The 27,916-nt window shown below is 41.3% G+C and overlaps 1 protein-coding gene across 1 annotated transcript in view; it reads left to right on the top strand.

Annotated features, from left to right (window-relative positions):
* Positions 1-27,916, top strand: part of Phlpp1 (PH domain and leucine rich repeat protein phosphatase 1) — a 193,795-nt gene that overhangs the window by 103,886 nt on the left and 61,993 nt on the right. Inside the window, exon 4 of the mRNA XM_051203918.1 lies at positions 14,389-14,555. Within this exon, the coding sequence (XP_051059875.1) occupies positions 14,389-14,555 (167 nt within the window). The remainder of the gene's footprint in view (positions 1-14,388; positions 14,556-27,916) is intronic.

Raw genomic sequence — 27,916 nt, 5'->3', positions numbered from 1 at the left:
GGCTTTTCATGTTGAGGGGAGCTTTATGCAGGGGAGGTTAGTAATTTGAATATCGGAATAATGTAGTCATTATTATTCCTCTACTACCTGGCTCAGGTTCTACCTGAGATTTCACCTATTAAGCTTCTTTTATGTAATAGATGGAACAGTAATGGTATCTCTTAAGGTTTATGTGAAATGTACATGTGATGGACTTAAACTGGCATAGTAAGTATATATATGTCTGTGGATATGGATGACTAAGCAAATGTTCATTTATGACTCATGTCTGCCATCATCAAGTGACCAGGCAGTCATTTAAAGTTTTGTTTGTTTATGTTATTTCCAGCAAATGCAGGAACAAAGGTTTTGTTTATCCAAGCAAGGTATATTCTGATGCTCTCAATCGTAGGAGCTGTTTTGGGAAAGTGAGAAGATGGGGGTTCAGGAATGGCGTAGTGCAAACATTAGGAACACTGTCTTTGCTTTCTACAATCTTAAATGCCCGGCAGCTACTTGAGAAAGTCTCAGACTGTACAAAGGGATGCAGATAAACTGCAGGACACCTGGCCGGCGAGTGTGTTGTAGGTCCGGGGTTCTCCATCACTTCCAACACTTCATTTCAGTTCAACTTATTTCATCATTTTATTTATGTAGAAATGAGTGAAGGAACTCATTGGGGTAGAGTTTCTATATAACGAGGTTCTAGCTACTCTGTTTAATGTGTTTGGAATAATCATGATTCTCTCTAACTCCTAATTCAGGGAGAGTGTGCTGGGACTGTAAACAGAGGGTGGAGTGGGCATGGCCTCTACTCTTCACTTTGGTTGTTATCTACATCCCTTATATGTAGTATTAGGAAGCCAGGCACTTTTTAGTCATATTCAAAGTCACCATGAAAACCATTTCTAAAGAAATATAAATATTGGGAGAACACAGGACTCATTTGGGAAAGGGTTTTTAAGAAAAAGCAACATATAGAAAAATCTAAAGTTCAGATTTTAATGTTCCTTTTTTTCCTACCTTAGTTATAATGAAAAGACACATTAGCCAAATTACAATGGTTTTTAAATCAGCATGCACCAGATAAGTAATTTTAAAAGGAAGGTCTCCATTTCTAGTGTACGTGTTCGGACTGTAGCTTGGAGAGAAGTGCTGTTGTTGTCAGTTGCTTTTTGTGTTGGGCGTGTGTTAGTGAAGAGTCCTTTGGGACAATTACAATATTGGTTTTAAAGTCATCTCTAAAATATGAATGTACAGCATCCTTTAAAAATTTAGTAAACAAACTGTTGTATGCAATTTAAAAGGGGGGAGGGAGCATTTATTCACCACCCAGACATATGTGTAGTGTTTTCACTGTGGTAGGAGGGTCAGCATACTTTCAGATGTCCACATTTGTAGCCCATTTTAGAGCATGCTCTGTTTAGACATAATGATTAATTCCATGATGTCTTTTCAAGGTTGGTCTTTCAAGTAAATCTGTAGCCTTGATTGTATGTTAATTTGTAAGTTATAGCCATTTTTGTAGCATTATACTATTAGTCTGTTTGTGTCATGGAAAGTTAAATGTGGATTTGGGTCACTGGTTTCGCATTTTGTATATATTTTTTTAACTTTTTGTTTTTTGTTTTTTGAGGTGAGTGTGTGTGTGTGTGTGTGTGTGTGTGTGTGTGTGTGTGTGTAGTGTTGGGGGGGGGAGGTCTCACTATGTAGCCTAGGCTGACTTGGTACCTGATATATAGCCACAGGCTGGTCTTTAAATTGTTTAAATTGTTTTCTTGCCTCTGCCTCCAAATGCTGGGATTGCAGGCAGAAGCCATACCAGCTTTTTGTTTTTAACTTTAATTACAGATGTGCCAAATACTCTGAAGTAATGTAATATTTTTAACACTAATATATCTGTAACACATGTACCATACATTAGAATTCATGGCCACACTGTTTAAACTGTATGCCTCCTCTCTTTGCATATCTACAATACAATATAGGCTCTCTGTGTGTGTGCATGTGCAACTCTATGCAGTGAGAAATATCTTACAAATACAACCACAAAATCACTTTTTCCCTTGTGTTTACATAATATTTCTGGTAATGATTATTTTTTCTAAAATTATTTATGTGCATGAATGTTTTGCTTGCGTGTATATATGCACACCTTCTAGATGTGTAGTGGTGCCTGTAGAATCCCAAAGACCACATTTAGGTGGAGCCAGGAAATGAGCAACAAGTATTAACCCCCAACTATCTTTCCAGCCATTTCAGATAAGTGTGATTGCTGTTACAAATGAGTTTTGAAGATTAGTGAGGCAATTGGAATGTTTTCAGGTTTGAGTTAGCTAAAGGAAGTTGGAAATGACTTACCATTTGTCACTAGCTTACTGACTTTGAGCAAGAAAATGACTGAATTGAAAGCATTGAAACCCACAGGTAGAATTATAGCTTGAATAATTCTGACCTCAAATGTCTCAGGCCCCTTCTCCCACCCCCAATTTTAGAATATTTGCACATGTATAGGGGTCGTCCTCAGGGGAGACACCCTGGATTCAACTTTGGAATTGAGTTGTTGTATGTACTATATTTACAGAGATTGAAGGTAATTTGGTAGAGTATAGTTAATGCCTCTTTATTTTGCCTGCTGCCTGTCACATGAGGCCATGCAGGATAGTTTCCACTTGTCACGCAAAAATTTTGGATCACTTTAGATTTTAGAATTTCAAATTGAGAACACTCAACCTGCACTGTTTCTAATAGTAGCCCCTTTGTTGTTTTCTGTGGGAAAAGAAAAAGATGCTTCTGGAGGACCCCAGTGACCTCAAGCTAGCCTTGTTTACCTGGTTAAAACACGATGATTATCAACCCAGGCTTTCATCCGGGCCTCTTAGCTTGTCTGGGTGTCTGTCTGTGCTCCTGTGGCCAGTGTATTGGCAGCTGCAGCCAGAGTGTGCATGTCACTGGTCACTGCTGTTACTGCTCCTGCTGCTATATAATTCTCTATAGAACCATAGTATTTTAAACCTTGGGCAGTGGTTTGAAAAGGGAGTCATTACTGTGAAGGGCAGGGGCAGACTGCATGCTGAATTAACGATTACGTGAAATGATGACTAAGTGACACCCTTTAAATAAAAAATGAGCTGTATGGTAAACCACAGTGAACTTTCAGTTTCATGTGGTAAAAATGTTCTAAGGTCCAGATTTATCCCAAAGAACATTTAATTGACCACTTGAGTCAAGCCATTGGTGTGCAATAGGATTGAGATGGTAGTTGCAAGGGACAGTTTAGTGTGACTTAGTCATCTTTAATGCGTACCTAATGCAGCCTCAAGAGTCTTATGCTCTTAGCTTGGCCTGTCCCTGGTGCTTCAGGGACCCTCTTCATTTTGTAATACTGGATCTCCAGCACTAAGTAGCATTCTTAGAATCATTGTTTTGTAGAGCCCAAGAATTTTCTGGAAACTCTCATTCACACTTCATGCACATTCCTTAAATAATGAAGGGTCTTTTGACCAAGGGCAGTCCACCAAATCTGTAGAACCAGAAGTGGAGCAAAGCCTTTGCTTATCTTAAAAAATTGCTTTTGTACCAATTCTGTAGTAACAATTGAGAAATAAGATTGAATAGGAGACATTGGGGCATAAGAAGCTTAATAAGGGCAGGAGTAAACTAAATCTTGAAGGCTGACTTTGTTACTTTTCTATCTCTTTGATAAAACACTGAACAAGGCAATTTATAGAAGGAAGCGTTTAATCTGACTTAATGGTTTCAGGGGCTTAGGGCCCATGATGCTGGAATCTTGATTGCCATCCATGAGGTGGAGAAAAGGAGGTACAATCTGGGAATGGTGTGAGTCATTTGAAACCTTGAAGCCAGCCCTCAGTGACATGCCTCCTCCAACAAAGCTATGCGGGACACTATTCATTCTCATTCAGACCGTCACATTCTACTCCCTGGCCCACACTTACTTGTAGCCATATCCTAATGCAAAATGCATTCAATGTAATATAATTTAAAAACTTCAAAGTCACTTTTGAGACTCAAGGCTCCTAATTATAACCCCCAGTAAAATCAAAATAAAAAAAGCAAATTACATACTTCCAACAGGCAATGGCACTGAATGTACATACTATCCCAAAAGCAAGGAAAGGAGGCATAATGAAGAAATACTATACCAAAGCAAAATCGACATAGACCAGGACAAAGTCCAAATCCTGTAACTCTTGCTATCAAAGGACTTGATGGCTCCACCCTTCCAGCTTTGCTGTCTGCAGCCTGCCTCTCTGGTTCCACTCCTTGTGTTCAGCTCTTTTTGGCAGATTTCCCACAGCTCTGCATCTCTAGCATCTTGGGGGCTCCAATACAATCCAGACTTCACTTTCATAGCCGCATACAGTAGTTTCTCGAGAACATCCATGGCCCTAGGGGCTCTTAACTGCAGAGGTATAGTCTACATCCCCTTTCTCTTGTATCCTTATGACTCTGAAGCCAGAACCATGTGGACAACATTGCCAGATTTGACTGCCAACCTGGGATTGAATCATGTTTGCAAAAGCTTTCATTTTTAAAAGTGAGGTCTTATCCCGAGGGCACCCTCTCTTTATTCCATTTCATATCAGACCTCTCTTTGTGCTTGTCTTTCACCAAAACCTTGACTCTGAGTTTAAATTCTCTAGTGTTCTTTGCAAACTATGCATTTTTTATTTCTTTTTGCCCACTTGGTCTTTTTCATTATTGAGCAGAATGAGAGTGATTACTAATAACCATGTGTCAGATGGTTGGATGACAGACAATATCAGGCTATCTTAAAATCTCCAAGGAAATTATTCTATTACTTTTCAATTTAGCTCTAGGCAGATTTTCAAGACAAGGGCAATTGCCAAAATACTGCTTGTCTCTAGCCAAGTGTTAATATTGTCCCCCCTGCAGCCTCTTGAACTGGGCCTCTAGTCATACTGCTCTCTGCGCCAGACTTCCAAACTCCTTTTAGAATGACCATCAACAACTGCTTACTGTGTTCAACTGATTTCCTAATCTAAAGTCCCAAAGTCTTACACATTTCTCAAAACACAAACAAATAAACAACAAAACCAACATGGTCTGGCCTGTCACCATAATAGTTTCCTCCCGGGCACCAACTTCTGTCTTACTTTTCTACCTCTGTGATAAAACACTATGAGCAAGATAACTTATAAAATATTGTGTTTAATCTGAATTACGGTTTCAGGAGTTTAGAGTCCACGATGGAACAAAGGGACAGCTGAAAGCTCACTACTTGATTGCCATCCAAAGGCAGAGAGAGAGAGAGAGAGAGAGAGAGAGAGAGAGAGAGAGAGAGAGAGAGAGAGACAGACAGACAGACACACACAAACAGGGAATGGAGCGAATCATTTGAAACCCCAAACCAGCCCCTAGTGACACACTGGCACGGCCACACCTCCTAATCCTTCCCAAATAGTTACACCCACTGGAGAACAGGTATTCAAATATATGAATGAGCCTATGGGCCCATTTTCTTTCTTATTACTGCACCACAAAAGAAAGGAAAATGTATTCCATGTGGAGGTTAATTGTGCAGGGAGGTGAAGCCATGGGAAATGGAGAGCTCGTCATGCTGCCATCTGAGCACTGTGGAAGAGACATACAGAAGGATACACAAGAGCACAGGCTCGGCACACAGGCATTAATGTGCACTGTGTTCCTGGGTACATTGTTTTATGCGAGTTCCATTGTGGAAACGTAACTACAATTTACCAAATAGTGTAAGTAGATTTGCAGCACGTGCTTTACTATGGAAAAATCCACATTAGGATTTTTCTCTAATTACCAATGAGATGTTAGGAATTTAGAAACTTAGAAATTCTACTCTGAACTCAGCAGAAATATGAAGTATTTTGGATTGCACAAATTTGTTTTGTTGTATGCAAAACTGATAGCATTGTAAAATAGTAAACTGATCCCTTCATAGTTACAGCTGTGCTGTTTCCACATTAATGACCCTTTTGCTTTCTCTGTGGTGACTGTCTCCCAGAGGAAGGGCGTTCCACTGCACTGCGAGAGTTTTCAGCTTAAATTACTTAACTTTATTTTCTACAGAGTTTTGGAACCCAGTTCTATACAGAGAGCAGAGTCCCTTATTTGTTACTGTCTCTCTCATAGCAATAGCATTTTGATGCAGTGCCTGTTTGTCAGGAGTATTGTTTTCCACCCTCTCCCTGCACCTCCCTTCTCTGTGTCCCGCCCTCCCTGTGTTCTTCCTCCAGCAGGTTGGAATTAGCCCCCTCGCTACCCTGCCTAAGAGAGGGATGGGGAAGGAAGCACCTCTCCTTCCTCTGGGCTGGGTCCTGCTCTTCCAGCTTCCAGCTAGTGCCTCTGTAACTGCAGATCTTGCTGGATGGAGCGTGAGAAACAGGTTCCTTCAGAATTAGCAAAGGCTGTGTATAATTAATACTTCAAAATCATGCAGATTCTGTCTAGATGGTATTATATTTAAGGAGACAATTTAAAGCTACATTTTAAAGTCACAGTGTTATTTTAGTATCAGAAAGGTCCCAAGTGTAAGGTAGTTGCCAAAATGGCAATATTAATTGTAATTCTTCAAAGTAATTGTTCTCATATTTGACAGTTTCTTTGAATTCTAGCCATATCAAATAATGCTGAATTCACAGGTATACAATGTAAGATTTAGAAAAAAAAAAGAGAGACCTTGCATATGTCTTGATTCACATTTCACCCTCAGTTGTCTGTAGCAGGGGTTCTCATCCTGTGTGTCTCAAACCCCAGGTTCGAATGACCCTTTCATATCAGGGCGATATTTACATTACCATTCATAACTAGCAAAATTACAGTTATAAAGTAGCAACAAAAATAAATTTATGGTTGGGGTCCCCACAGCATGAGGAACTGTGTCACAGCCTTAAGCAGGTTGAGAACCACTGGTTGGTGTTGTGGAAGCTTCACCCCAGCTCTTGGCATCCAGACACCCAAAGAGTCTGGGATGTTGTGGTGGAAGTTTCACCCAAGCCCCCTCGCCCATCTCCCTCCAAACCCTGCTGCATCTTGGAAAGCCTGCCAAATGATGAGCCCCCCACCCAAATAGATGTGTGGTTTTCTGTTCTCTTTCCCGTCGTCCCTACTCTGGGGGTCTGGAAAGCCATCCGGGAGCGTTGTATCTATTAAACGTGGTCTGATTTGGATTGCTGCATTGGCAGAGAGGCTTATCAGAGTACCACAACTTTTCAGTCAGTAGTGTTTCAGATGCTGTTAGGGCTGACGTGTCAGTCCTTATAAGTGAGCCGAGGTCTTGATTCCTGTTTTGCCCTCTGGTGTAACAGGATATAAGTCTACTTCCTCCCCCATTTGCTGGCCTCTAAGCATTGTAGAATTACCATGGTCTTAGTGTCCTTGCGCTGACTAACCTTTTAGTTAGCATGGTGTTTTCGGGAGAAGCATCCCTAGCAATTAATTCCACCTGCTTTCTCTGTCATTTGGTTCTCAGTTCCCTGGCTGGTGGCTCCCTTCTGGTGTTCTCTGGTGTGTTGACAGGTGCTTTGACACCCTGTGAGCCGTGCTGTCCCAGCTTCAGACATTAGGTACCAAGTGAACCACTTACCCATTGGTGTGAGGCCAACACTACATTAAAAGTTCTCCTAGCTTTGTGTTTGTTTTCCTTAGTTATTCATAGGTGCGTTTGGTTAATTACAAACTACAATTAATGGAATTCATGCTATAGCTACAATAATGTGCATGCTTCATAATAAAGATGAACACTTTGCTGTTGTCACCTACTTTCTGGCAGCCTTGGGAGAGACTGCTGACAAGTGAGAGTTGGTTTCATAATCAATGTAAGATCTCTTGAGATGTTGCCACCCCCACTCTGTCGAGAAAGACATCGAAGTGTAAAGTACTTGTACTACTGTATGTAGTACATTCTGCTGCCTTGCTCATTTTGTTTTACTTTCATTGTTTTACAAAAGTGGTTTGAAGGGACCAGAGCTAAGATTCACTGACAGGGTTACGCTACATCACTTGTCAGCAGAATCCAGTTCAGTCACGAGTACACTAAAAGTGGTTTCTAAGCAGCATGTTGCCGTGCATTGCCAGGGGATCAGCCCCTCCACACCTTAGTGCTGAAGAACACACACTGAACATGAGGTCCTCTAAGTCCCCAGATGCAAGTTAAACTGATATCACAGTTGCAGGAACTATTGTGTGGAGTCTTTGAAAGTTGGTGGAATATTGTTGTTTAAGGAACATAGCCTATTTAACCAGGCTTTGGCATCTATTCATATTACTATGCAAGTGTGCACATGCCTGTGTGTGTGCATGCACACGTGTGCACATATATGTGTGTTTTGATGATGGTTTTTTTTTTGTTGTTGTTGTTGTTGTTTTTTACAGTATCCCTCGCATACACAAGGCTATCCTCAAACTCATAGAAATTCACCTATTTCTGCTTATAACTAATTTATTGGTTTTCAGTATCTGCGGTTAGCCAGACTTTATAAAGTGATAATTAGCACCAAGAATTTCAGTGTGAAATGGTCTGGGCCCAATACATCTGTACAGTCCGAGGAAAGAAATGTTTACATGTCATGGACCAGTGGAATTAGCAGAAATCATGCTACTTAGGATGGCGCTGGCAAAAGTAACGGTATTAGAATGCCTAATAAAGATTGATAAATGATATTCTGCTCACACCTTTCCAAAGCATTGGTGGTGGAGCTAGATCAGATGAAATTGCGAATTATTATGAAAATCTAGTGAGTTCTCCAGAGACTGCCCTTTTAGCCAGGGGCCTAGCTTCCTAACCACTAAAGGTTGTTAATGACTCATGCAGTTCACAGCAGTCTTTTAGTTTCTGTGCAGAATTCTTAGTGCTATTTTAGGGGCTTGGCCAAGCCTTTCAATCATTCTGCTTTAAATTTGAGCAGAAAAGGGCTGGATGTGACTTCCCTAAAGTGCAGAGGTCACCACATGTCACTAAGTGTTGCTGTGCCCTTTCCTTGCCTGTCAGCCTGATGAGAGTTAACAGTCATGTCACAGGAAGGTGACAAGATTTGGAAAGCATAACAGATAGAAGTTAAGGCCAGGACAGATTTTCTGGTATAGAAATTCAACTCAGCTAGACTCTGCTGAGAGACTTCTTGGCCTGAGAGTCCCAAGGGTAGGGAAAGACACACTTTAAAGAGTGTGCCAAGAAGAGCAGAGTGTTAAAGAATATATGAATGTCTGTTAGTAAAGTAGAATGTCATTGTTCTTGCTTTTTAAGCCCCGTAACAGTTAGGAGGAAATATGTGAGGACTAAATACACTTTCTCATCAAAACTGGAAAAGATGACAATCCAAACAAGTGGTTAGAATTCATAGTTATATTAATATGTATTGTAGGGTTTGTTCATTCTTACTCTAATCAGCCCTCCCTCCCCCCACCAGAGAGAGGGGAGAGGAGAGAGAAAGTGGCTATGTCTGTGTTAATGCAGAGACATATAGGATTCTCTAGAGCTAGAGTTACAGGTGGCCATGAGTTGACATATATGGATGCAGGACTTGAACTTGGGTCCTCTTAGCCGCTGAGCCATCTCTCCAATCCTGATCTTATTTTTTTTTTTTTTTTTTTTTTTTTTGTTAATCTCCTAAACCATAGTTATCTTAAATTGATCTGAAACTTGAATCTATTCACATAGAGAATTTTCTAAGACACATTATTTGTACATCACCTGCAGTGATGGTGTTCTGGATGAGGGGTAGTTGTTGATCCTATGGAGTCTTTCTTGACTTTAAAATGAGAAGTATGTTATTGCTGATGAGGTATGTGGGAGGCGATCCATTGGTGTTGATGATCAGGTATGTGGGAGGTGATCCACTGGTGTTGATGATCAGGTTTGTGGGAGGTGATCCACTGATGGACAGATTGATGAAGTGATTCAAAGCCACATAAGTAGAACACAGTTAGGTCATCTTGCACACACTGGTATTGAGCTCTCGTATTGTGGCTTGGATTCTGCTGGTACATTAGAGTACTGTGCTTCTGTCAACGGGAGTTTTACATTTCAGCTATGAGTTTCCTTGAGAAGTGTCCTCCAACTCGAGGATTTTAGGCATTTTCCACATAGGCTAGTTTCTTTCACATTCCAGATTTTTATAACTTGTTTTGCACTTTTCCTGCAGACTTTCTAAGGTTTGAATTAGTGTGCCTCGGTTATTCACTGGTAAGACTGCTTTTTTGGATGAGATATTCCTTGGTTGGTCTGCATTGATGTACTGACATGTTTTGGTTTCAGGATATGTGTCTCCTTGGCTGTCCGCTGCCCATGGCTGTGACACACTGGATTCCTTACTGTAGATGTTCCTGTTTCTATTTGGTTCCCATGAGACCATGCTGTCGATTTTTATCCTATTAATGTGCTTACTTCCTCCTGCTTCCAGCAGGAGCAGCTTGCAGTCCAGAATGAGGAATGGAGCAAGGACAATTTGACGTTCAACCATTTTCTCTTTGTCCAAAGGGAGCAGTGTTTGGCTTCTGTTAAATAGAACATGTTTCCTTCAAAACTTAAGGGAACAGTATACTGGATAGGCCAGAGGCAAATCGGTGAAGAAGTTGATTCTCCTCTCTGCACAGCATCTTGAGGGGCATAGAGAACACTCCCTGTGGTTACTTCAGTGAACACGGTAAGGCCGTGCCTGTACAAGCATACAGCCTAGAGACATAGGAACCCAAGAAGCTGCATAAGTATGTTGGTGATCATGTCACACTTTTCAGATCTGTTTGAAGTCTTCTATTAGTTCTTATATTGGTCGAAAATCCTCCAAAAGATCTGCCTGTGGCCCCCACCTCTCTGTGGTCTGAACGTAGTTCTTGATTCCCGCTGTGTTAGCATGTGCTGAGAAACACCCCTGGCTTTTGGCTTCTTCCTCTGACTGGTGTTCTTCTATACATTCCTCCTGTTGCCTTTGTTGTTCTTTGTGGCTTGTTACCCTGTCCAGGGTCAGTGGTGCTGAGGATCCAACAAAGGGCTTTCCTCATTCTGGGCATGTACTACACCACCAAGGACCCATCCTTTTTTTTCTTTTTGATTTTAAGATAAGATATTGCTAAGTTGTTCAAAGTGTCCTTGAACTCACTATGTATCCTAGACGGGCTTATAGCTGCTGATTTTCCTGCAACTATCAGGCTTCACCACCAGGCCTGGGTACCAATTTTTGCCATATTTGTAAGCTAAGTTCAGTGAGTGTCGGGAATCTTCCTTTTGCTTGCTTAAATTATACCAAGTTATCATAAGTATTCAGTAAACAAGTGAATGAAAATTACTTTGGAAAAATTAAAGGATCATGTTAATTTCTTGTGGCCATTGCAAAATTAACAAAGCTCAGATGACAGAGAACAATAGAGAAGTGTTGCCTCACAGATTTGGAAGTCAGAAGTACAAACCCAAGGTGTCACCAGGCCCTTGCTTACTGCAAAGGCTTAGGGGGAAACCATTCCAGACCTTTTCCAGCTTTAGTAGCTCTGTGTCTTCTGTAGCTTTTAGCCATTCCACTGTAGTTATTCCATGGTCATGTGACATTTCTTGTGCATCTCAGAACTCCAACCACATCTGTCACAGGATGTGTGTGTGTTTGTGTTTAGGACCCTTTTGCATACTGTCCGGCAAAGATCTGTAATTACTCTTTGGGAACATAAGGCAATATCTACTGCTTTTGAATAGAGGTATGTATTTTGGAGGTTCAGCATTTGCCCATTACAAAGGGTTATGGGTGTATGTAATTCACCAGAGGAGGAAGAAATGCCAGGCACAACACAAAGTAGAAGGAAGCCAGAGGCTACTCCTTTTCTCACTTCTACCATTTTTTAAATAATATTTTGTTTTTGTTTTTATTTTTCTTCTTCAAATAAAATATATATGTGTTCTCAGACACACAAGGAAGAGTACAAAAAGCAGGATGATGTTTCCTTGGCTGCTGTTTTAGCTCAGTTGTAGATTCCTTACCTAACATCTAACATGCATGAAGCCCTAGGCTTGCTTCTAGGTCGGTCAGTCAGTCTGTCGGTCTGTCTGTCTATGAATCTATCTGGTTTCCATGTACCAGCCTTCCCAATTGTTAACATACTGATAGTTACCTTGTATCTTCTGTTGTCCCTTTTACAAGTAAGCAAACAGTTTAGATCAACTTAAAATCCTCTCTTCCATTTCCCATTCCTATGAACAATCACTTTTACTGGTTGGCTATGTGATTATTACTGGTTAGTCATTATTAGATGTGCCATTATGCATATGTAATGTGTGGAGCTCTATGTATTATGTTAAAATGTTTTCAGGACTAATATTATATGTAGAGTAGTATTGTTAGCTTTTAACTTTTTCAACTCAGTGAGATTTTATTGTTCCTTGAGGCAGCATCTCATGTCTGATTAGCCATGTCAGCAGCTACTAGAGCAGTCTGTACTGTCAACATTTGGAGCACAACCAATGGCTGCTCTAACCTGCAGTACTTATCTTCCTTTGTACCCAGAGGACCAGGATACTTTGCAATTCTTTCATTTTTTTTAAGGGAGTTTTTTTTTTTTTCTATTTTTTAAATTAAAGTTTTATAAGGAGGGAAAAAAATAGAAAGCACAATGCCCAAACTACAGATTTCCACTTGAGTTTCAATTTGAGTTTAAGCATCATATCCTGTAGGGAGGCTTTCCTGACCCTCAGGCTTTGTACTTTCTATTATTGTCATTAATTGCCTTTCTGTGTTGATTTCTACCCATTTCGGGTATGTCTTGTCTGACTGTTGGACGTCAGGATACATCCTATCTGATTTACTACTGTTAGCTGCTCAACAATTATTTTTGAATGGGTGCTTCTACCACTCAGAACTTCAGCCCCATTTCCTACCACGGCTTCTTGTTTAGTTCCCAGGAGAAGGAACCCTTCCTGGCTCTGGTCCACTTGCACTGGCTTTTTATGTACTGAGATCTGCTGCCCCCGCTCCCTCGAGCCCCAAGTCTTTTGGTTTACATCAGGAACTTGACTCTTTGGAATTTTCCTTTTTAATGGTGCAAATTCAGGGAAAGCAGAAATTGCTGAGATGCAAACTGGATCATTTGCGAGGGATCTGTCTGAGCCTTTCTGCATCAGTACCCTTCTGCTTTCATATTACACCATAATTTGTCTTTAATTTCAGATACGGTCTTAGCAGAGTAGTTCAAACGTATTTACTTCTGAATAGCTTTTTAGTGCCAGGGATATTTGGGTACCCGTGAATATAAAATATGAGTAATTCTACATTGTAGCAACAGCAATAAAGATGATAGCAGTTTTTATTGATGCCTTTTGTGGGCTACGAAGGTAGAACTAGATGCCATGTTTATACCTGCTGCACAGACATGAAAACTGAGGCTCGGTTACCTGTTTCCTTCTGGGCTAGAAAAAAGAGACCTAGAATTTGACAACAGAAAGTATATCAAGTTGATCACATAAAGAGTAAAGTTTTTCTGCAAAGGTATAATGATGACAGAGGTTGAGTTAGGCAGTGGCTTAGAACTGTGCTGTTACAGCATCTGCCAGCAGATAGAGCTGAAGCGGGCTGAATCTGAATGCTTTTATTATACATTAATGTTGTGCTTCCTGGAGTACTGGGGAGAGCACTGGAGAAGTCCAGGTACCCAGTACTTGTTCTGTCTCTATCATGATGTTGGTTTGTAGTCTGGGGTTCTGGCCTTGGTAGGAGTCATTTAGCCAGGGAGACACTGAATATCTAGGCAAGTGTTTATAGTGCTTGTTTTGTGAAAAGCATGCATGAGGCAGAACACAGGAGTTTATAATTATCTTACTGGACTTTGTGGAGTAACAACTGTAGGCGTTTGTGTCAAGTGAGTAATGGAGTCTGAATCAAGGGTACTGCAATGAGAACAAAGCCATTGATCTCCTTTTCTCGATCTGTCCTCCTTTAAATCAGTGCACATGGCTCCCTGTCTTCCTGTCTAGCCCCGATTGTGTGTTTCCTCCAAACTCCTGTGTTAGTTTGTTCAGAATCCTATTATCTGGTATTTCCAGGAATAAAATTACTTGTACCAGTGACTAGTGACATTTAAACCTACTGAGATAAGGTACTTTTTGGAGGCACCCCTCCCTGTACTGGTCACTGTAAGCATGCTCCAGTGTGATCTTTTACGAGGTCAGGCTATGTTATGTGTTGCGTACTTTTTGGAGACACCCCTGTACTGGTCACTGTAAGCATGCTCCAGTGTGATCTTTTACGAGGTCAGGCTATGTTATGTGCTAAGTGCATATTTACTTCATCTGTTTGTATTTGGACAAGAAGTACTACTTTGATGGTATTCCTGGGTTCCCAAAAGGGAGCATCTTTGTTCTATCTATAGACAGTAGTCACAGGAAAGGTGAATTAAATTTATTATTTTTCTCTCTAGGTTGCATCTCAGCGTATAAGCTCAGTAGACCTCTCCTGTTGTAGCCTTGAACATCTGCCTGCCAACCTCTTCTACAGCCAAGACCTTACTCATCTCAATTTAAAACAGAACTTCCTAAGGCAAAACCCCACCCTCCCCGCTGCCAGAGGACTTGGTGAGCTACAAAGGTGAGCCCGCAGGGTGTGGGAGCTCTGGGAAGGGCAGGGGCCAGTACCAGTTATCACTCTGAAAATTTCCCCAAGACTTCCTGCCTTTAAAACTATGAATTGTAGTTATTCATTGGGTAGATTTACATAGGGGCAGTTCTTTTTAAACAAACCTCACTGCTGGGATGTCTGCAAATAGACTGTGAAAAGTTAGTGGTATTTAGTGTATGTATTCCTTCTAACTTCAAGAGTCTGTTAAGGATACATTTTTTTGTTTTGAAATTCATAGGTCAGTTTTTTTCCCCCCATAAAAAGACATATCTTAGAAATATAAGAACCAAGGTTTGAATCCAAAACACTGTAACATCTGGGTATCAGTATGTTGGAGTTGTGTCAGTAGGAGAATCTGCCCCATTATGACTAGAAGTATCTCTAAAAGAGATCCGAGGATTTGCCACATTCCTTTCTGTCCTGTCTGGAGTAATGACCAGTCTTTATTCCGTGGGAAATGAAGACCTTTGTTGGTACGCAGGTAGAGACTACCGGAAGAGGATGTATGTGTGTTCAAAGCGCAGTGGGGTTCATATCTTCTTAGGTGGCTGATACAGTTAGAGAGAAAGCTATGCTAAATCAGTCATTGTGATTATGTATGGTTTTTAGCACCCGGAAAGAAAAATCCCACCAATTTTATTGTAAAATTTGTACATGTAATTGCAAAATAAGATAGCAAGTTTTAAAAATGAAGATTTTAAAGTTAGCAAACAGATTAATAGGCTTCATTGCGCCATTTCCGTGCGTTTGTACACTTTGTTCTAAATTTCCCTCCTCTCCATCTCATCGTCACCCCTAATCCTTAGGAGAGCGTTTTTAATTGTTCTTTCAGAAAGTTGTGAACATTCTGTGCTTCCACACCCAAATTCAACAAATGGTATCTTAGGATAGAAAGGGGCATTAGGATTCATCTTAGCTGAGTCCATTCAAGGGGTGAGGTCGACAAGATATCAAGGCCAATCCAGGTTAGCAACCATCTGAGATGGAAGTTAGATGCTGGCATTGGAGAGTGACTCGAAGGGATTTTCAGCTATGTATGCAATGTTTCCTTCTTTAAGAAAAAACAATATAGGCGTAGATATGGAAAAAAAATGTTAACATCTTACAAATGGAATTGTGAATACCTGGATGACATTATTTTCTCTGTTCTACTTAAGTGTTCCGTAGTAATCCAGAATTAAAGCCCACATAAGATGGGTGTCTTGTCACACACAGGAATATTCACATCACCTGTGAAGTGAGTGAGTGTCCAGATGTCCCCCAGTTGGGTGGGATCCTGGCCTCACCTTGCCTCTGGCTTCTTTCAGACACCTGGTGCCCCCCCCCCCCCAACCCTTTGACTCCTGAGCTGTGGTCTGTGAACTCTCCCCGGTTCACAGAACCTGTCCAGTTTCCCTGAGCACAAGCTTCCCTCAGTGCCCTGTACCCGCCCTGTCAGCTGTACCTGGGGCTGGAATTGTGTGCCGGATGAGGACTTGCTCTTGTCTCCCACTGCAGCTAGCCTGTTTCTTGACTAAAACAAAATGAACTGTATAAAAACGTTCTTGTGCTTTAGAAAGTGTAAACTCATTCCTCATTAAAATAATGCTGCATGTAGAATTTTAAAAATTCTACTGAGGTTTATAACGAGTAGTTCCCTGAATCTCCAGTACATTCTTGCACCTAAGCCCTACTTTTGAGCAAGCCACTTTTGTGCCATTTGGATGTATTGTTTTCTGTGATCTCCCTAAATACTATACACATACTGCCACGGTGAACACTCTGTGCTGGGCTGCCTTGAGAAGGTAAGCCTTGGTTCTTTCGTTGTAGCACACCCTTTGTGCCTCACGCTTCCCGCACACTTCTTCCCGCATTTCTTGATATGTTGGTCTCGTTTTTGACCCATGGCATTCACTGTTACCATGATAGCATGGAACTATGTACATTTCTGGTGCCGGCTTCTGGTCACCTCCTCTTCATATGTATCCTTCCCTTCTTCCTTGCTCATGTAGGCTTCCTGGCAGGACTGAGCATTCTTCCTAACCCCTGTTACGTGGAGACTGCTCCCATTCCGTGGCCAGTGTAGGATTTGCTCTTTTTGCCTGTTACATAGCAAAGACAATGAATACTTCTTTCCCCCAGGGCCTGTCAGTTTTAATTTGGCTTCTGGGTGGTGCATGCCAAGATTGAGAGAGCTGAGTGGGGAAGAGAACCAGAATCTCAAAGTTAAACATGTGGATTTTTTGTCTAGTCCTCATGTTTGCAAAACAATTTGTTTTGCTGTGCCTGTATCTTTGGTCCAGTAATTCTCTGGTTTAGTTTCTTCAGGAATAAATTCTCTGGCTGGAACTGGGGAGAGAATATGGCATCTAAATGTCTTCTTATATAATCTTTTAACACTTTTTTAAGTAGATGTGTAACAAAAATACAGGACAGGCATAGACAGGCATAGACAGGCATGCGCATCCTGCTGGGTGCCTATCAGATACACATATTCACGGAACTACTGCCCGTATTGAGAAGTCGATTGTTACCAGCACTTGGCAACCCTTTCTCTGCCCCCTGGTTAACAATGATGCACTCTGTCCTAACTTCTGACCCTGACTCAGTCTTACCTGTTTATATACATGATATTAATGGATTATATAGTGAGTGTATCCAGCTTCTTTCATATATTACTCTTTGGAAAAAGAAAAACATAGTGTTTATCTCAACAGTTCAGACTGGCCAACTCAGTGATCTGATTTGTGTTGGGAAGTTAGAACGTTAACATTATAAAAGCGCTATTTTCTTTCAGCTTTAAGGCTGAACAGGTGTGACTAAGAGGCTTGGTCTATGAGGTCAGAGATGCTGGGCTGCCATTATGTTGCGCTTAAGAAAACAAACTAGGCTTCAAATTAAATCCTCTGTAAACATCTTACTATGCAGTACTTGTGTGATATATATTATTTAAATTTGTTTTCAAAGTAATAAGCACCCCCACACATATATAGATACATATATTAATGCCAGGAATTAAAGCTATAACATATATTAAGAAAGTCATATTTATACTCAAGAAATCACTTAAGTACATTTTTAAGTTATAGTTTTAGTAAGCTTGTTATTTGCTGACACCCGTGCTTTTAAAAATCATTTTATGTGTATGAGGCTTTTTTGCTATATGTATGTACGTGTACCAAGTGCATGCCCTGTGCATGCCTGTTGCTCAGGGAGGTCAGTAGAGGGCTTTGGGTCCCTTGGAACTGGAGGTAGAGATGGTTTTGAACCATCATGTGGGTTCTGGAGATTGAACCTGCATCCTCTGTAAGGCAAAAGGTATTCTTAACTGGGAATCTCTCCAGTGCCTCTGACAATTTAATACATATAATGGATATAGAATTTAATACAGTATATATTACACACACACATTTACTACATACTTCAGCTTGTACTACCATGGGCACTCCCTTTTCTCTACAACTCCTTTTCATACATTCATGTCTCCCTACAACTTCCTTTCTTTTCTTACATGAATGTCTTCTTACTTAGTTTGTGAGTTCCTGAATTTAACTAGGGCCATCTTGTCTCTAAGATTTACGGCTGTCCTTTGGACCTTGGTAGGTACAAAGGCCTGTGGGTACAAAAATGGAACAGAATGATTGCCCCTCTTGCAGAATCCGTCACAGGCCAATAGCAGGGAGGAATGGGAGCCCCTGAGTGGCTCTTTAATCCATGATTGGCTCATGACAGATCCAGTCTTGTGAAGCCCAGTGGAGGCCACCTGAGTTGCTATTGGAATCATGATTGCAGTGGCTATGACATACCGACTGTATTCCCAAGTCTAAGGTGGGGTGGTATAAATGTCCTGTGTCTCTTTCCCTCATTCTCCGCCATCCCAGCTTGCTTTAAGGAGTGTGAGCCCTTGCATAGTAATTGCCTGTTCCCTAAGTTCTTATCTTTATATACATAGATCAGTGCATCACCACGGAAGCTTCTTTTTCTAGTAGATGGCAAGTAACACAGACCACAGCTGGTCAGCATGCGGAGAATAAGAGACTAGATTGCTCAGTGGGTATTCTGCATCACAGTCCTTGCCCCAAGGCTCGGGGTCATCGAAGAAGAGGAGGTGGACATTTTTGGCAAAGTGCTGTTTAAGACGAAAGCGTAGTTGCATGTGGCAAGAGGATGTCCAGAGATTACTGTGTGCTTCAGTGAGCCTGAAGACATTCTGGAAAGTGTATGTACTGGAGAGTCAGGAACAGTGGACCTTCAAAAGTTCATCTCCCTGTCTTACCCTCTTGAAGCCAGGGCACAGATCGGATTGGAGCACCTCCTCTGTCTTCCTCTCCTGTTTGTTGTCTTTCTGTACAGCTCATTGTGCTTTGTGCAGAGGCACCAGAAATGGAAGCTATGCTTATTTTCTAGACTTAGCTCCGCATCTGTAATGTGTGTTTTGTTTGGGAGAATTGAAGCCATTAGTATTCAGCTATTATCAAAAGATTTCAATTTATTCATGTCAGTTTCTTAATTTTGTAGCATTTAATGTCATTAGAAATTTGTATCGTGACTGGAAAAAAAATCACATATGAAGTATTAATGAATCATTTTTTTTTTTTTTTTTGCTGTAACACTGGAACATGCATTCACAAAAAGACAAGTGTACCATTATATATTTACACATTTCTTTAAGAAGTAAGTTGTTAGGTGCTATTGTTTGAGTGTGATAGTTTATTCCCTGCCCGTTTCACAGAATATTATGCAGTAGCTTATAAAAGCTTGTTATAAAAGCTAGTAGTATAACCTTAACTTTTACACATGATTTTTATCTTATTTACAGTATAATTCTCTCTCCTAAGCAAACAGTTGTTCTGTGTATCCATTTTGCTCAGGTTTTAAGTCCTAAAAGGTAGAAAATCAGTTGCCCCAGAATGACTACATTGTTAGATGGACCATTAGATGCGCGTGGATGAGCAGGCGAGAGAGGATGGGAACTGCACTGGTCACTCACTCCTGTGCTGGTCACACTTTGCAGCAGGCTTTTGTGGCAGCTTGTAGAAGGAAGTGAACACACACACACACACACACACACACACACACACACACACACACACACGCCAAAAAACAAAACAAAACAAAGTAAAGCAAAAAGCACCACCCCTCTCTTAAATACTTCACATTCTCTTGCCACTCCCCTCCAGAGTGTGGAACTCCATTGCCTTCTCCGCCTCTCCAGCCCAGGCTGACTAATGTCCTTCTGCCCTTGAAAGCACACTTCCCAAGACTTCTTGGAGTCATTATTTCCAGTTCGGTGTGCTTATTCCCTCGTTTGATTGGTAAACATTCTCTATACGTACTCCCTTGCCACATACATACACCTCTTACAATGAGCTTTAGAAATTTTCTAAATTGACATGTTTTCATAAATTTCTTGACCATAGGGGTGGAATGTCTCTGCTTTTGTAGTCCCCGTTCCCCTTTATGTTTAGTTTAGGGATGAACAGAGGGAGGGCAGACAGATGCAGAGATTCTGTTGTTGGTTTTCCCACCACCAGGGACAATGAAAGGTTTCCAAAATGCCTTGAGAGATGGAATTCACAGCACTATTTAAGGGGACAGCGTTCCCTCCTTTGAGATGTCTTTTGAGTCTTCACAACATAATGTGGTGCCTAAAGATCAATTTCAGTGAACCTTAGGTGTGTGTGTTAGATTGATGTAGTATAAATAAGTCTGGCATCACCTAAAACAACACAAAAATTGCCTCATGTGGAAGGAGTGAATTAAAGACTTGGCGGACTGAGAAGGAAGAAATTGATTTAGTTCCAACCAGGTAGGAAATTTATAACCCTGAAAATGGGAGGAAGTGGGAAGTGGTGCGAAAGACAGTGAAGCTGAGTGTGTGAGCAGCTTGGTGTGATGTCACAGCGTGAGCCCAGGGGAGAAATGAGGAGGAGGGACTCCCAGGTCTGCCTGCAGTTCAAATCCCTGTCTTTAACAAGTTTTACTTTCTACATGTTTGGTCCCCATAGGATGGGGAGTGAATGAGCCTATTTCCTGCCTTGTAATGGGGGACTTTTGTCATTCCATTGGTAGGAAGTTATGAAGTTATTTATCCTTATGCACTTTAACATTTGCAGGCTTCGTTTAAGAAATTATAGGTTTTTGTTTTTCTCAGTAATTTCTGGAAAGTGATTCCAGTGGTGAAAGTGCTCTTAGCAAACTAGAACAGGATCCTGGTGGCACACGTGCTCTGCTGCTCATCTACAGGGTTTGGAGTGTGGCGCTTAGGACAGGTTGGCCTCCATGGACATTCTCTTGCGTGTGAAGAAAGGTTGCAAAGTTTGGAGGGGTCATCCATGTCAAGGAGTAAGACAGCCAGTGCCACGTGCTGCTGGAGAAAGGGAGACTTCCCAGCACGGGGGTTGAAGCTTGCCAGATGATTAAGGAATGTCATAGAATGTATGGAATGTCCCTCTCCAGTTAGCTGCTACCAACTCTGCAAGCTCTTGCACAGCTGGGCTTTGCAGATGGAATTTAGATCTTCTTGGAGCACTTTCCATTTCATAGGCTTCCCGTCTTCCAGCCCTGATCTCTGGGTCAAAGCGAAGCCTTGAGGTGGCTTAGGGCTCTGGGATTGTGCAGCCCAATCTTTCCTTTCACATGGCCTGTTTTCTCTTCTTCTGAAAAGGAACTCAGAAGGAACAAGGGACGTCTGTCACCCAGGCTGTGTTAACTTTGTCAAACTGTTGACGTCTTGGAGTCATCTAAGACACTCTTTTACTTTCTCACACTTATGGATTAGTATGTGGAGAGTATAGGGACTTGAAAAGCCTCTGGTAGACAGTAATTCAGCTACTCTATTCTGCCAGACTTCATTTTTTGATTTTTAAATTTAGTTCCTTGCTGTATTCTTCAGCCTGACGTAGTTTTAAGAGTCCAGTGCTACACATGGCATTTTTAGGTGTTTGGTGTGCAGAGTAACACTCTGCATCTCCTAGGGGACAAGAATGAGTGTCATGGCATGTTAGCGGGTGCTCTACTTTATGGCAGTGGGTGATGAATATCTTTGGGACTTGGGACATAGGGACATCCTTAGCATCATTACTGATGGCTTATGAAATGTGTCTTTTTGGTATGTAAGCACATTGTTGGAGCAGAAAGTTTGTTTACCTTTCTCCTATCAGACATGCACAAGTAATTCCCCATGTTCACACAACACTTGTGTGACTGTTGTCCCAGAGAGTTTGTTTTTGTCCTGAGTGACTAATTTTGATGCTGTTTGCCAAATACTGTTCAGATGGGAATGGGAGGTTTGGATGATGGCATTGTGCCCGCAGGTTATCAGCAGTGGAATGTGTAAAAGACAGAACGCACCCATCTCTTTCTGGTGGTGTTTTGGACAACGGGTAAACAAAGCAACTTAGAGAAAGCATAGCTTTGGTTATCCCCTGAATTTGAACCATTCTAAGCATAGGAGGAATGGCAGAAAGGGGAGGTGTTATTTTTGTGATTAAGTACAAATGCTACATCCTGGGGAATTTGTTTCATTTAGTTTGAAGATTTTCTGGGTAAATATAATAAGTGTCTCTCTGCTGAGATGCTCTGTGGTTAGGCATTAGCCAGCTTTTACCATCACAGACATTCCTTTTGTATTTGAATCTGGCCTACTTAGTATTTCCCAAGTCTACCCTGTAGTTTATGCCCTTTAAATCAGTGTTTCCCAAAATAACGTTCAGGAGGCACACACACTAGGCTCATATGGGCACACACTAGGCTTATATGGGCACACACACTAGGCTCACACTGGGCACACACGGCTCACACTGGGCACACACATGGCTCACACTGCACACACGCAATAGGCTCATATGGACACACACACTAGACTCAGGCTGGGTACACACACAATGCTCACACTGGGCACACACACTAGACTCACTCTGGGCATACACTAGACTCAGGCTGGGCACACACACTAGGCTCACACTGGGCACACACAGCTCGCACTGGGCACACACACTATACTCACACTGGGCACACACTAGACTTACGCTGTGCACATACACTAGGCTCGCTGGTGTTTCCTGGAGTCACTTGAGTCTCTTCTATTACCTTAGGCTTCGGTCAGACCCTCCACTCACAGAGCCAGAAGTCTGTATGATGCTGTTCTCTTTAAATGTTCTCCCTTTGGTCGTCATCTGCCTTCACATCCTTCTGTGAGATCCCCTCTGAGCATTCACAGTGTTCTTCTTCAGGAAGTTCCCACCTTCTACTCCCCATGGCTGCAGCCCTTTCCTGAAACACTCTGGGGCCCTGGGGCGTACATCTATGTCTTGTTTCTCGTTTATGTACTCCATATCAGCAATGAGAGCTCAGTGAGTGGCCAGCCAATGGTGCTTTGGGGCCAGAATCCCTTGGTAGCTTTCCCTAGTGACCTTTGGGTGTTGGATTTTTCTCTTTTCACTGTGAGATGTGCTTAGGCTGGCTGTGATACGGCCCTTACACACTCCTCTCACAGCACATTTCTGTGGCTTTCGCTCATGTTCATTTTCTCATTCCTTTGGGGATGTGAGGCTTTGATGTAGAAGGTCTCTGGTTTTCCTCCTATGTTGTTTCATGAGTCAACTGGGCTTTTAACGAAGCACACATCACCTCCTTGTGGTGAGAAGGGAAATGGTGGTCTGTTTTCTGTCTTGTCCAGAAATCTTCTAACATTATTACTTGTCTCACCTGTGTGTATTCGATATGAAGCTTCTCCTGAATAGTGATGGCAATGAAATTTACTGTTGGGCAGGGAGAGAGAGAGAGAGAGAGAGAGAGAGAGAGAGAGAGAGAGAGAGAGGAGAGAGAGAAATACAGAGAGAGACATACAGAGAGAGAAAGAGACAGAAAGAGAGAGAGAAGAAAGAAAGAGGCCATGGTCATATAAAGAAAAGAAGCAAACTCCTAAGAGATTTTAACATACAACATGACAACATACTTCTTGATTCTATGTTGCCAGTTTGTAAAAGCATCAGATGACATATTTAGAAATCCACTGACTGCTTTTTTCACACAATGTCTGTCTTATGATTTAGAGTGTTTTTTATTATTTAATTTATTATTCTTGTGTGTGTTAGTGGGGGTGTGTATGCCATGCTCACACATAGATATCAGAAGTAGGTTCTCTCCTTCTACCTTTGCATCAACTCCAGAGATCAAACTGGGGTCTCCAGGCTTGTACAGCAAGCCCCTTTCCTGCCAAGCCATTTTGCCAGCCCTGGAGTACTTTTCTATGTAACCAACTCACTGAACTCTTGGCAACTTGCCCCTCTGTACCTTGTGCCATGGTCCTTGGAGCTCTCTTGTTCATCTTGTTCATATATAACTATATATATATATATATATAGTTAACCTAGAGAAGGATCTGATTAGTAAGTGCTCTATTATTTGAGTAGTAGTAAAGAAGGATTAAAATATAAAGTAGTATGTCAGTTGTAATTATTGCTAACATTGAGTGTTCGTTTTCTTTCTTTTGTTACTTTAGAAAATTTATGTCTGGAAGCTCCTTGGTCGGTTGATTGACCCACCTCGTGGGTGCACAGCATGCACCCCTACTTTAGCTGTGGCACCTTATTCTGGGTGTGAATATCTGTAGCAAATCTTTTTGTACGCATATTTTAAGCCAAGTGAAATACTCATATATTTATTTTTATTTTCTAGTCATATAAGAAGGTGTCATGTTTATTTTGCTGGCTCCAAGATCACTTATGGTGTTGAGAATTCAGACAGGGCGGTTTCTGGGTTTCCGTGTATTTTAGCTCAAATGTTGAGTAGCTAGTTGTTCGCCACATTTGCGTCTGTGTACTTCTGAGTCCCGGAGAACAGGTGGTGCTCCCTGACCTGTGGCTGGTGGCCCGCTCAGCTTCAGCTTTGGGGCAGAAGGGCGTACATAAGTCCATGTGGACCCAGTTAGATGTGGTAAAGGGCTGACGTGTGCCAAAAATCATGAAGGGATGAAAGTTCAGTGATAGGGCAGTGGCTCTGTGGTGCAGTGACAGTGTGCACGCCAGAAGATGAGTCATACATTCTGAGGAGAAGATGTTCCTAGTGATGCTAAGGCTGGCCGTGGAAACCACAGTCACAGATGGCCCAGAGAAGACCACGGGTGGAGGGTATTTCCTGTTACCACCCCCCCCCCTGCATCCAGGAGCATGAGGTGGGTGTACTGTGCAAAGTACTCTGCTTCTTACTGTTATGCACATGTTGGTTGTTATGCCATACCTGACACGATTCAGGATCAGGTTTCCAATGAGGTAGAGCAAGGGCCTCAGTCTGAAGTGTACATAGAGGGAAGTCAGCTGTGTTGCTGAGTGGATTCTCTCATTGATTAGCTTACCATAAAGAGGGCTTCAGTCCCCTCCCAAGGTTAGTCTTTCTAAAGAGAAACCTAACTGTTTGCAGTAAATGGTCTTACTCAAATGTTTTACTAGCTGAAAACCTCAGAGCACAAACTAAATCTTTTTTACCCATGCTTTTCTGTGTTGTATTTACATTAAGCAGCAGCAGTGTTTCTCTTATTCTCCCCATGTATAAATTTTTAAAATAAGCTTCATAAAAAATGATTTACATAGTAAATGGTGTTTATGTAATCAGCTATTAAAAAGAAAATAGACTATTTCTACCAGTCTACCACAAAGCAGATGTCATGAGAGCAGAAAGAGGATCATTAGGGGGAGGAAGGAAGCCAGCAGGGGACAGGGAAAATTGAAAAGGGCTATATGCAGAGTATATGAAAATGCCATAATTTAGTATGTTAACTAAAAATTAGCAATAAAGAAATGGTAAATGTGGTGCAGAATTAAGATAAAATTGAATTAGTGTGAAAGTGTAAATATTCAAAGAAATTCTAAGTGGCTTCTTTATTCTAGGATGAAGTAAGAAAATCTTCTTAATGGAAACAAACAAGCAAACAAACAAAAGAACATAGGCTCCATAAAGGAGAGAATAACGAATTTGAGCCAGAAAAACTTAAAAACCTATGTGGAGCAAGAGGCACACTGGTTAACAGCACAAAAACTACAAGGAGGGAGTACTTACAACGTAACATGTGCAGACCGTACTCACAGAGCTCCTCAGACTTTTCACAGGCCCAGTAGAAAGATGGGTAAATGACATGGGCGTGTTTTTGGGAGACATTGTGTGAATATCAAAATCTCAGCTTCACCAAGAAATATAAACATAATGAACTCTGCGTCTTTGGTCTCAAAGGGCTCAAACACTGGGGATTTCAGTGACAGTCATTGAAGGAGGGAAGAATTCATCATGGCTGATAGGAAGTATAAGTTTGCAATTTTTGTTTTAAAAATTTGCACCATGTATTGTAATGTTAATTACACATACTCTTTATTCCATCAGTTACACTTTTAGAAATACAAATCCACAGTTCCCTGTCAAGAACTTTTGAGTTCGTCTGTGTTTTAGAGTCAGAGATTGTTCGGATTGTATAAAAATACAGCTCACATCAGTAGGCCTTAGAGACGGATAGACTGGCACATTTTGGTTTCTGGAGAACAGTCAATATTCGTGTCATTAGGTCAACTTTGGTACCAATTGAGTCGATGCCAGAACTTTCACTTTTTTACTTCAGGATCTTTTGGATTTCAGAATTATGGCTAAAGCCGGATGTGGAAATGACATGAATTCTTGGGAGAATGGGATGGGAAAGAGTATGATATGCTCATAACTCATTCTTTACATGCGTCTACAGTTTGCTGTGCTAAAGTGCACATGTGTTATTTTTGTTCTCAAATGAAAGCACCTTTCTTGTACAGTTAGCATGTTCAGTGAGTGTTCTCAGCCCCGGCCGCCTGGCAACTCTCCCGAGGCCACCTGGGCCTCGAAGGATGTTGCCTTTGGGAACTGGTGCAGAATGAGGGCTAAGTCCACAGCTAATTTTACAGCCAGTCTTAGCAAAGTTCCTCCATGGCTTACCGTTATATCCAGAGTTTCAATTTATAAGTATGTTCCACAGCAGGGAAACCCCAACTTAAACAAGAGCCGTGGCTCCGAAATGGAAATCCTTTCACCCATAGAACTGTTTTTAACTAACTCAGTCATGTTGGATAATAATTAAAGAAAATGGACTGGGAATATCGCCCACTTGTTTAACATGCAAATTCCATCCTAATATTCATAATCATAGTAATGATGCAAAGATGGTTCAAGAAATAGTATTAACTTCTCTCTGTTGATTCATTGGTTATCACTGTCATGTTCACTTGGATATGATTAAAAATGGAACTCCTAGGGCAATGGCACAGCTCACTCGAGAGCTCGCACCTGACATGGGTGAGTCCCTGGGTACCCCTCATACTAAGACCTCAGCTAAATGAGGTTCAGCCAGTCCATCATAAGTGTGCTTTGCTCTTGAATGAAAAATAGATAAACTTCCATGTAACCAAGACCATTATCGTGTCTGAAATAATCATACTTGTTTGGTTTTATTTCCTGAACATGTAAAAATACATGTAGCCATTTTATATAATGTACGAAAAGAACTTTGAGTATGTTATTGAGTATAGATAGATTGGGTAAATTCTAAGAAATAGAAAAATCAAGTATGCTTTACAACCATGACAAATAAGCCCAGAAGAAAAAAGTTTATGAAGTTGATAAGAGTTCTGTTTGTTTTGTTTTTGCATTTATTCAGTTCTCTCAACTTTTGACACCATAGAACACTAGCTTTTTTCCTTTCCAGCCCTTGGGTAAAACTGGGTCCACCCCATTTACTATGGAGCATACTTGCCCCCAAGTAGTTCCTTGGAAGCCAGAATGAAATAAGCTTGCAGCTCTGTGTTGCTCTGTTTTACAAATGCTTATAGCTGATTAATAACAGTAGAAATGTTGTGTGCATAAATTGGTGTGTTTGAACTTTTCTAATCGGTTTAAGAAGCTAACTACTCTTCTATTTTGTAGATCTAAATACCCTCAGCTTAAGGGTCACAAAGATATTACTTCTAAATTTAACATTTTTCTTTAAAACTATGTATGGACAGTGTCTTAATTAGGGTTAGTCTTGTTGTAATGAAACACCATGACCAAAAGCAAGTTGGAGAGAAAAAGTTGTTTTAGCTTATACTTCTACATCCGTTTTAAGTCACCGAGGGAAGTCAGGACAGGAACTCAAGCCAGACAGGAACCTGGAGAGAGGAACTGATGCAGAGGCCATGGAGGAGTGTGCCATATTGTCTTGCTTTCCATGGAGCAGAACCAGGGCCACTAGCTCTGGTTGGCTGGTCCCTCTACCATCAATGACCAGTTAAACTGCCCTACATGCTTGCCTACAGCCTAATTTTATGGAGGCATTTTCTCAGTTGAGGTTCCTTCTCTCT

Source organism: Phodopus roborovskii, unplaced genomic scaffold, assembly GCF_943737965.1.
Source record: "Phodopus roborovskii unplaced genomic scaffold, PHOROB, whole genome shotgun sequence".
Taxonomy (NCBI): Eukaryota; Metazoa; Chordata; class Mammalia; order Rodentia; family Cricetidae; genus Phodopus; species Phodopus roborovskii.
Note: the sequence above shows the minus strand (reverse complement) of the source record. Positions and strands in the feature narration are given on the sequence as shown.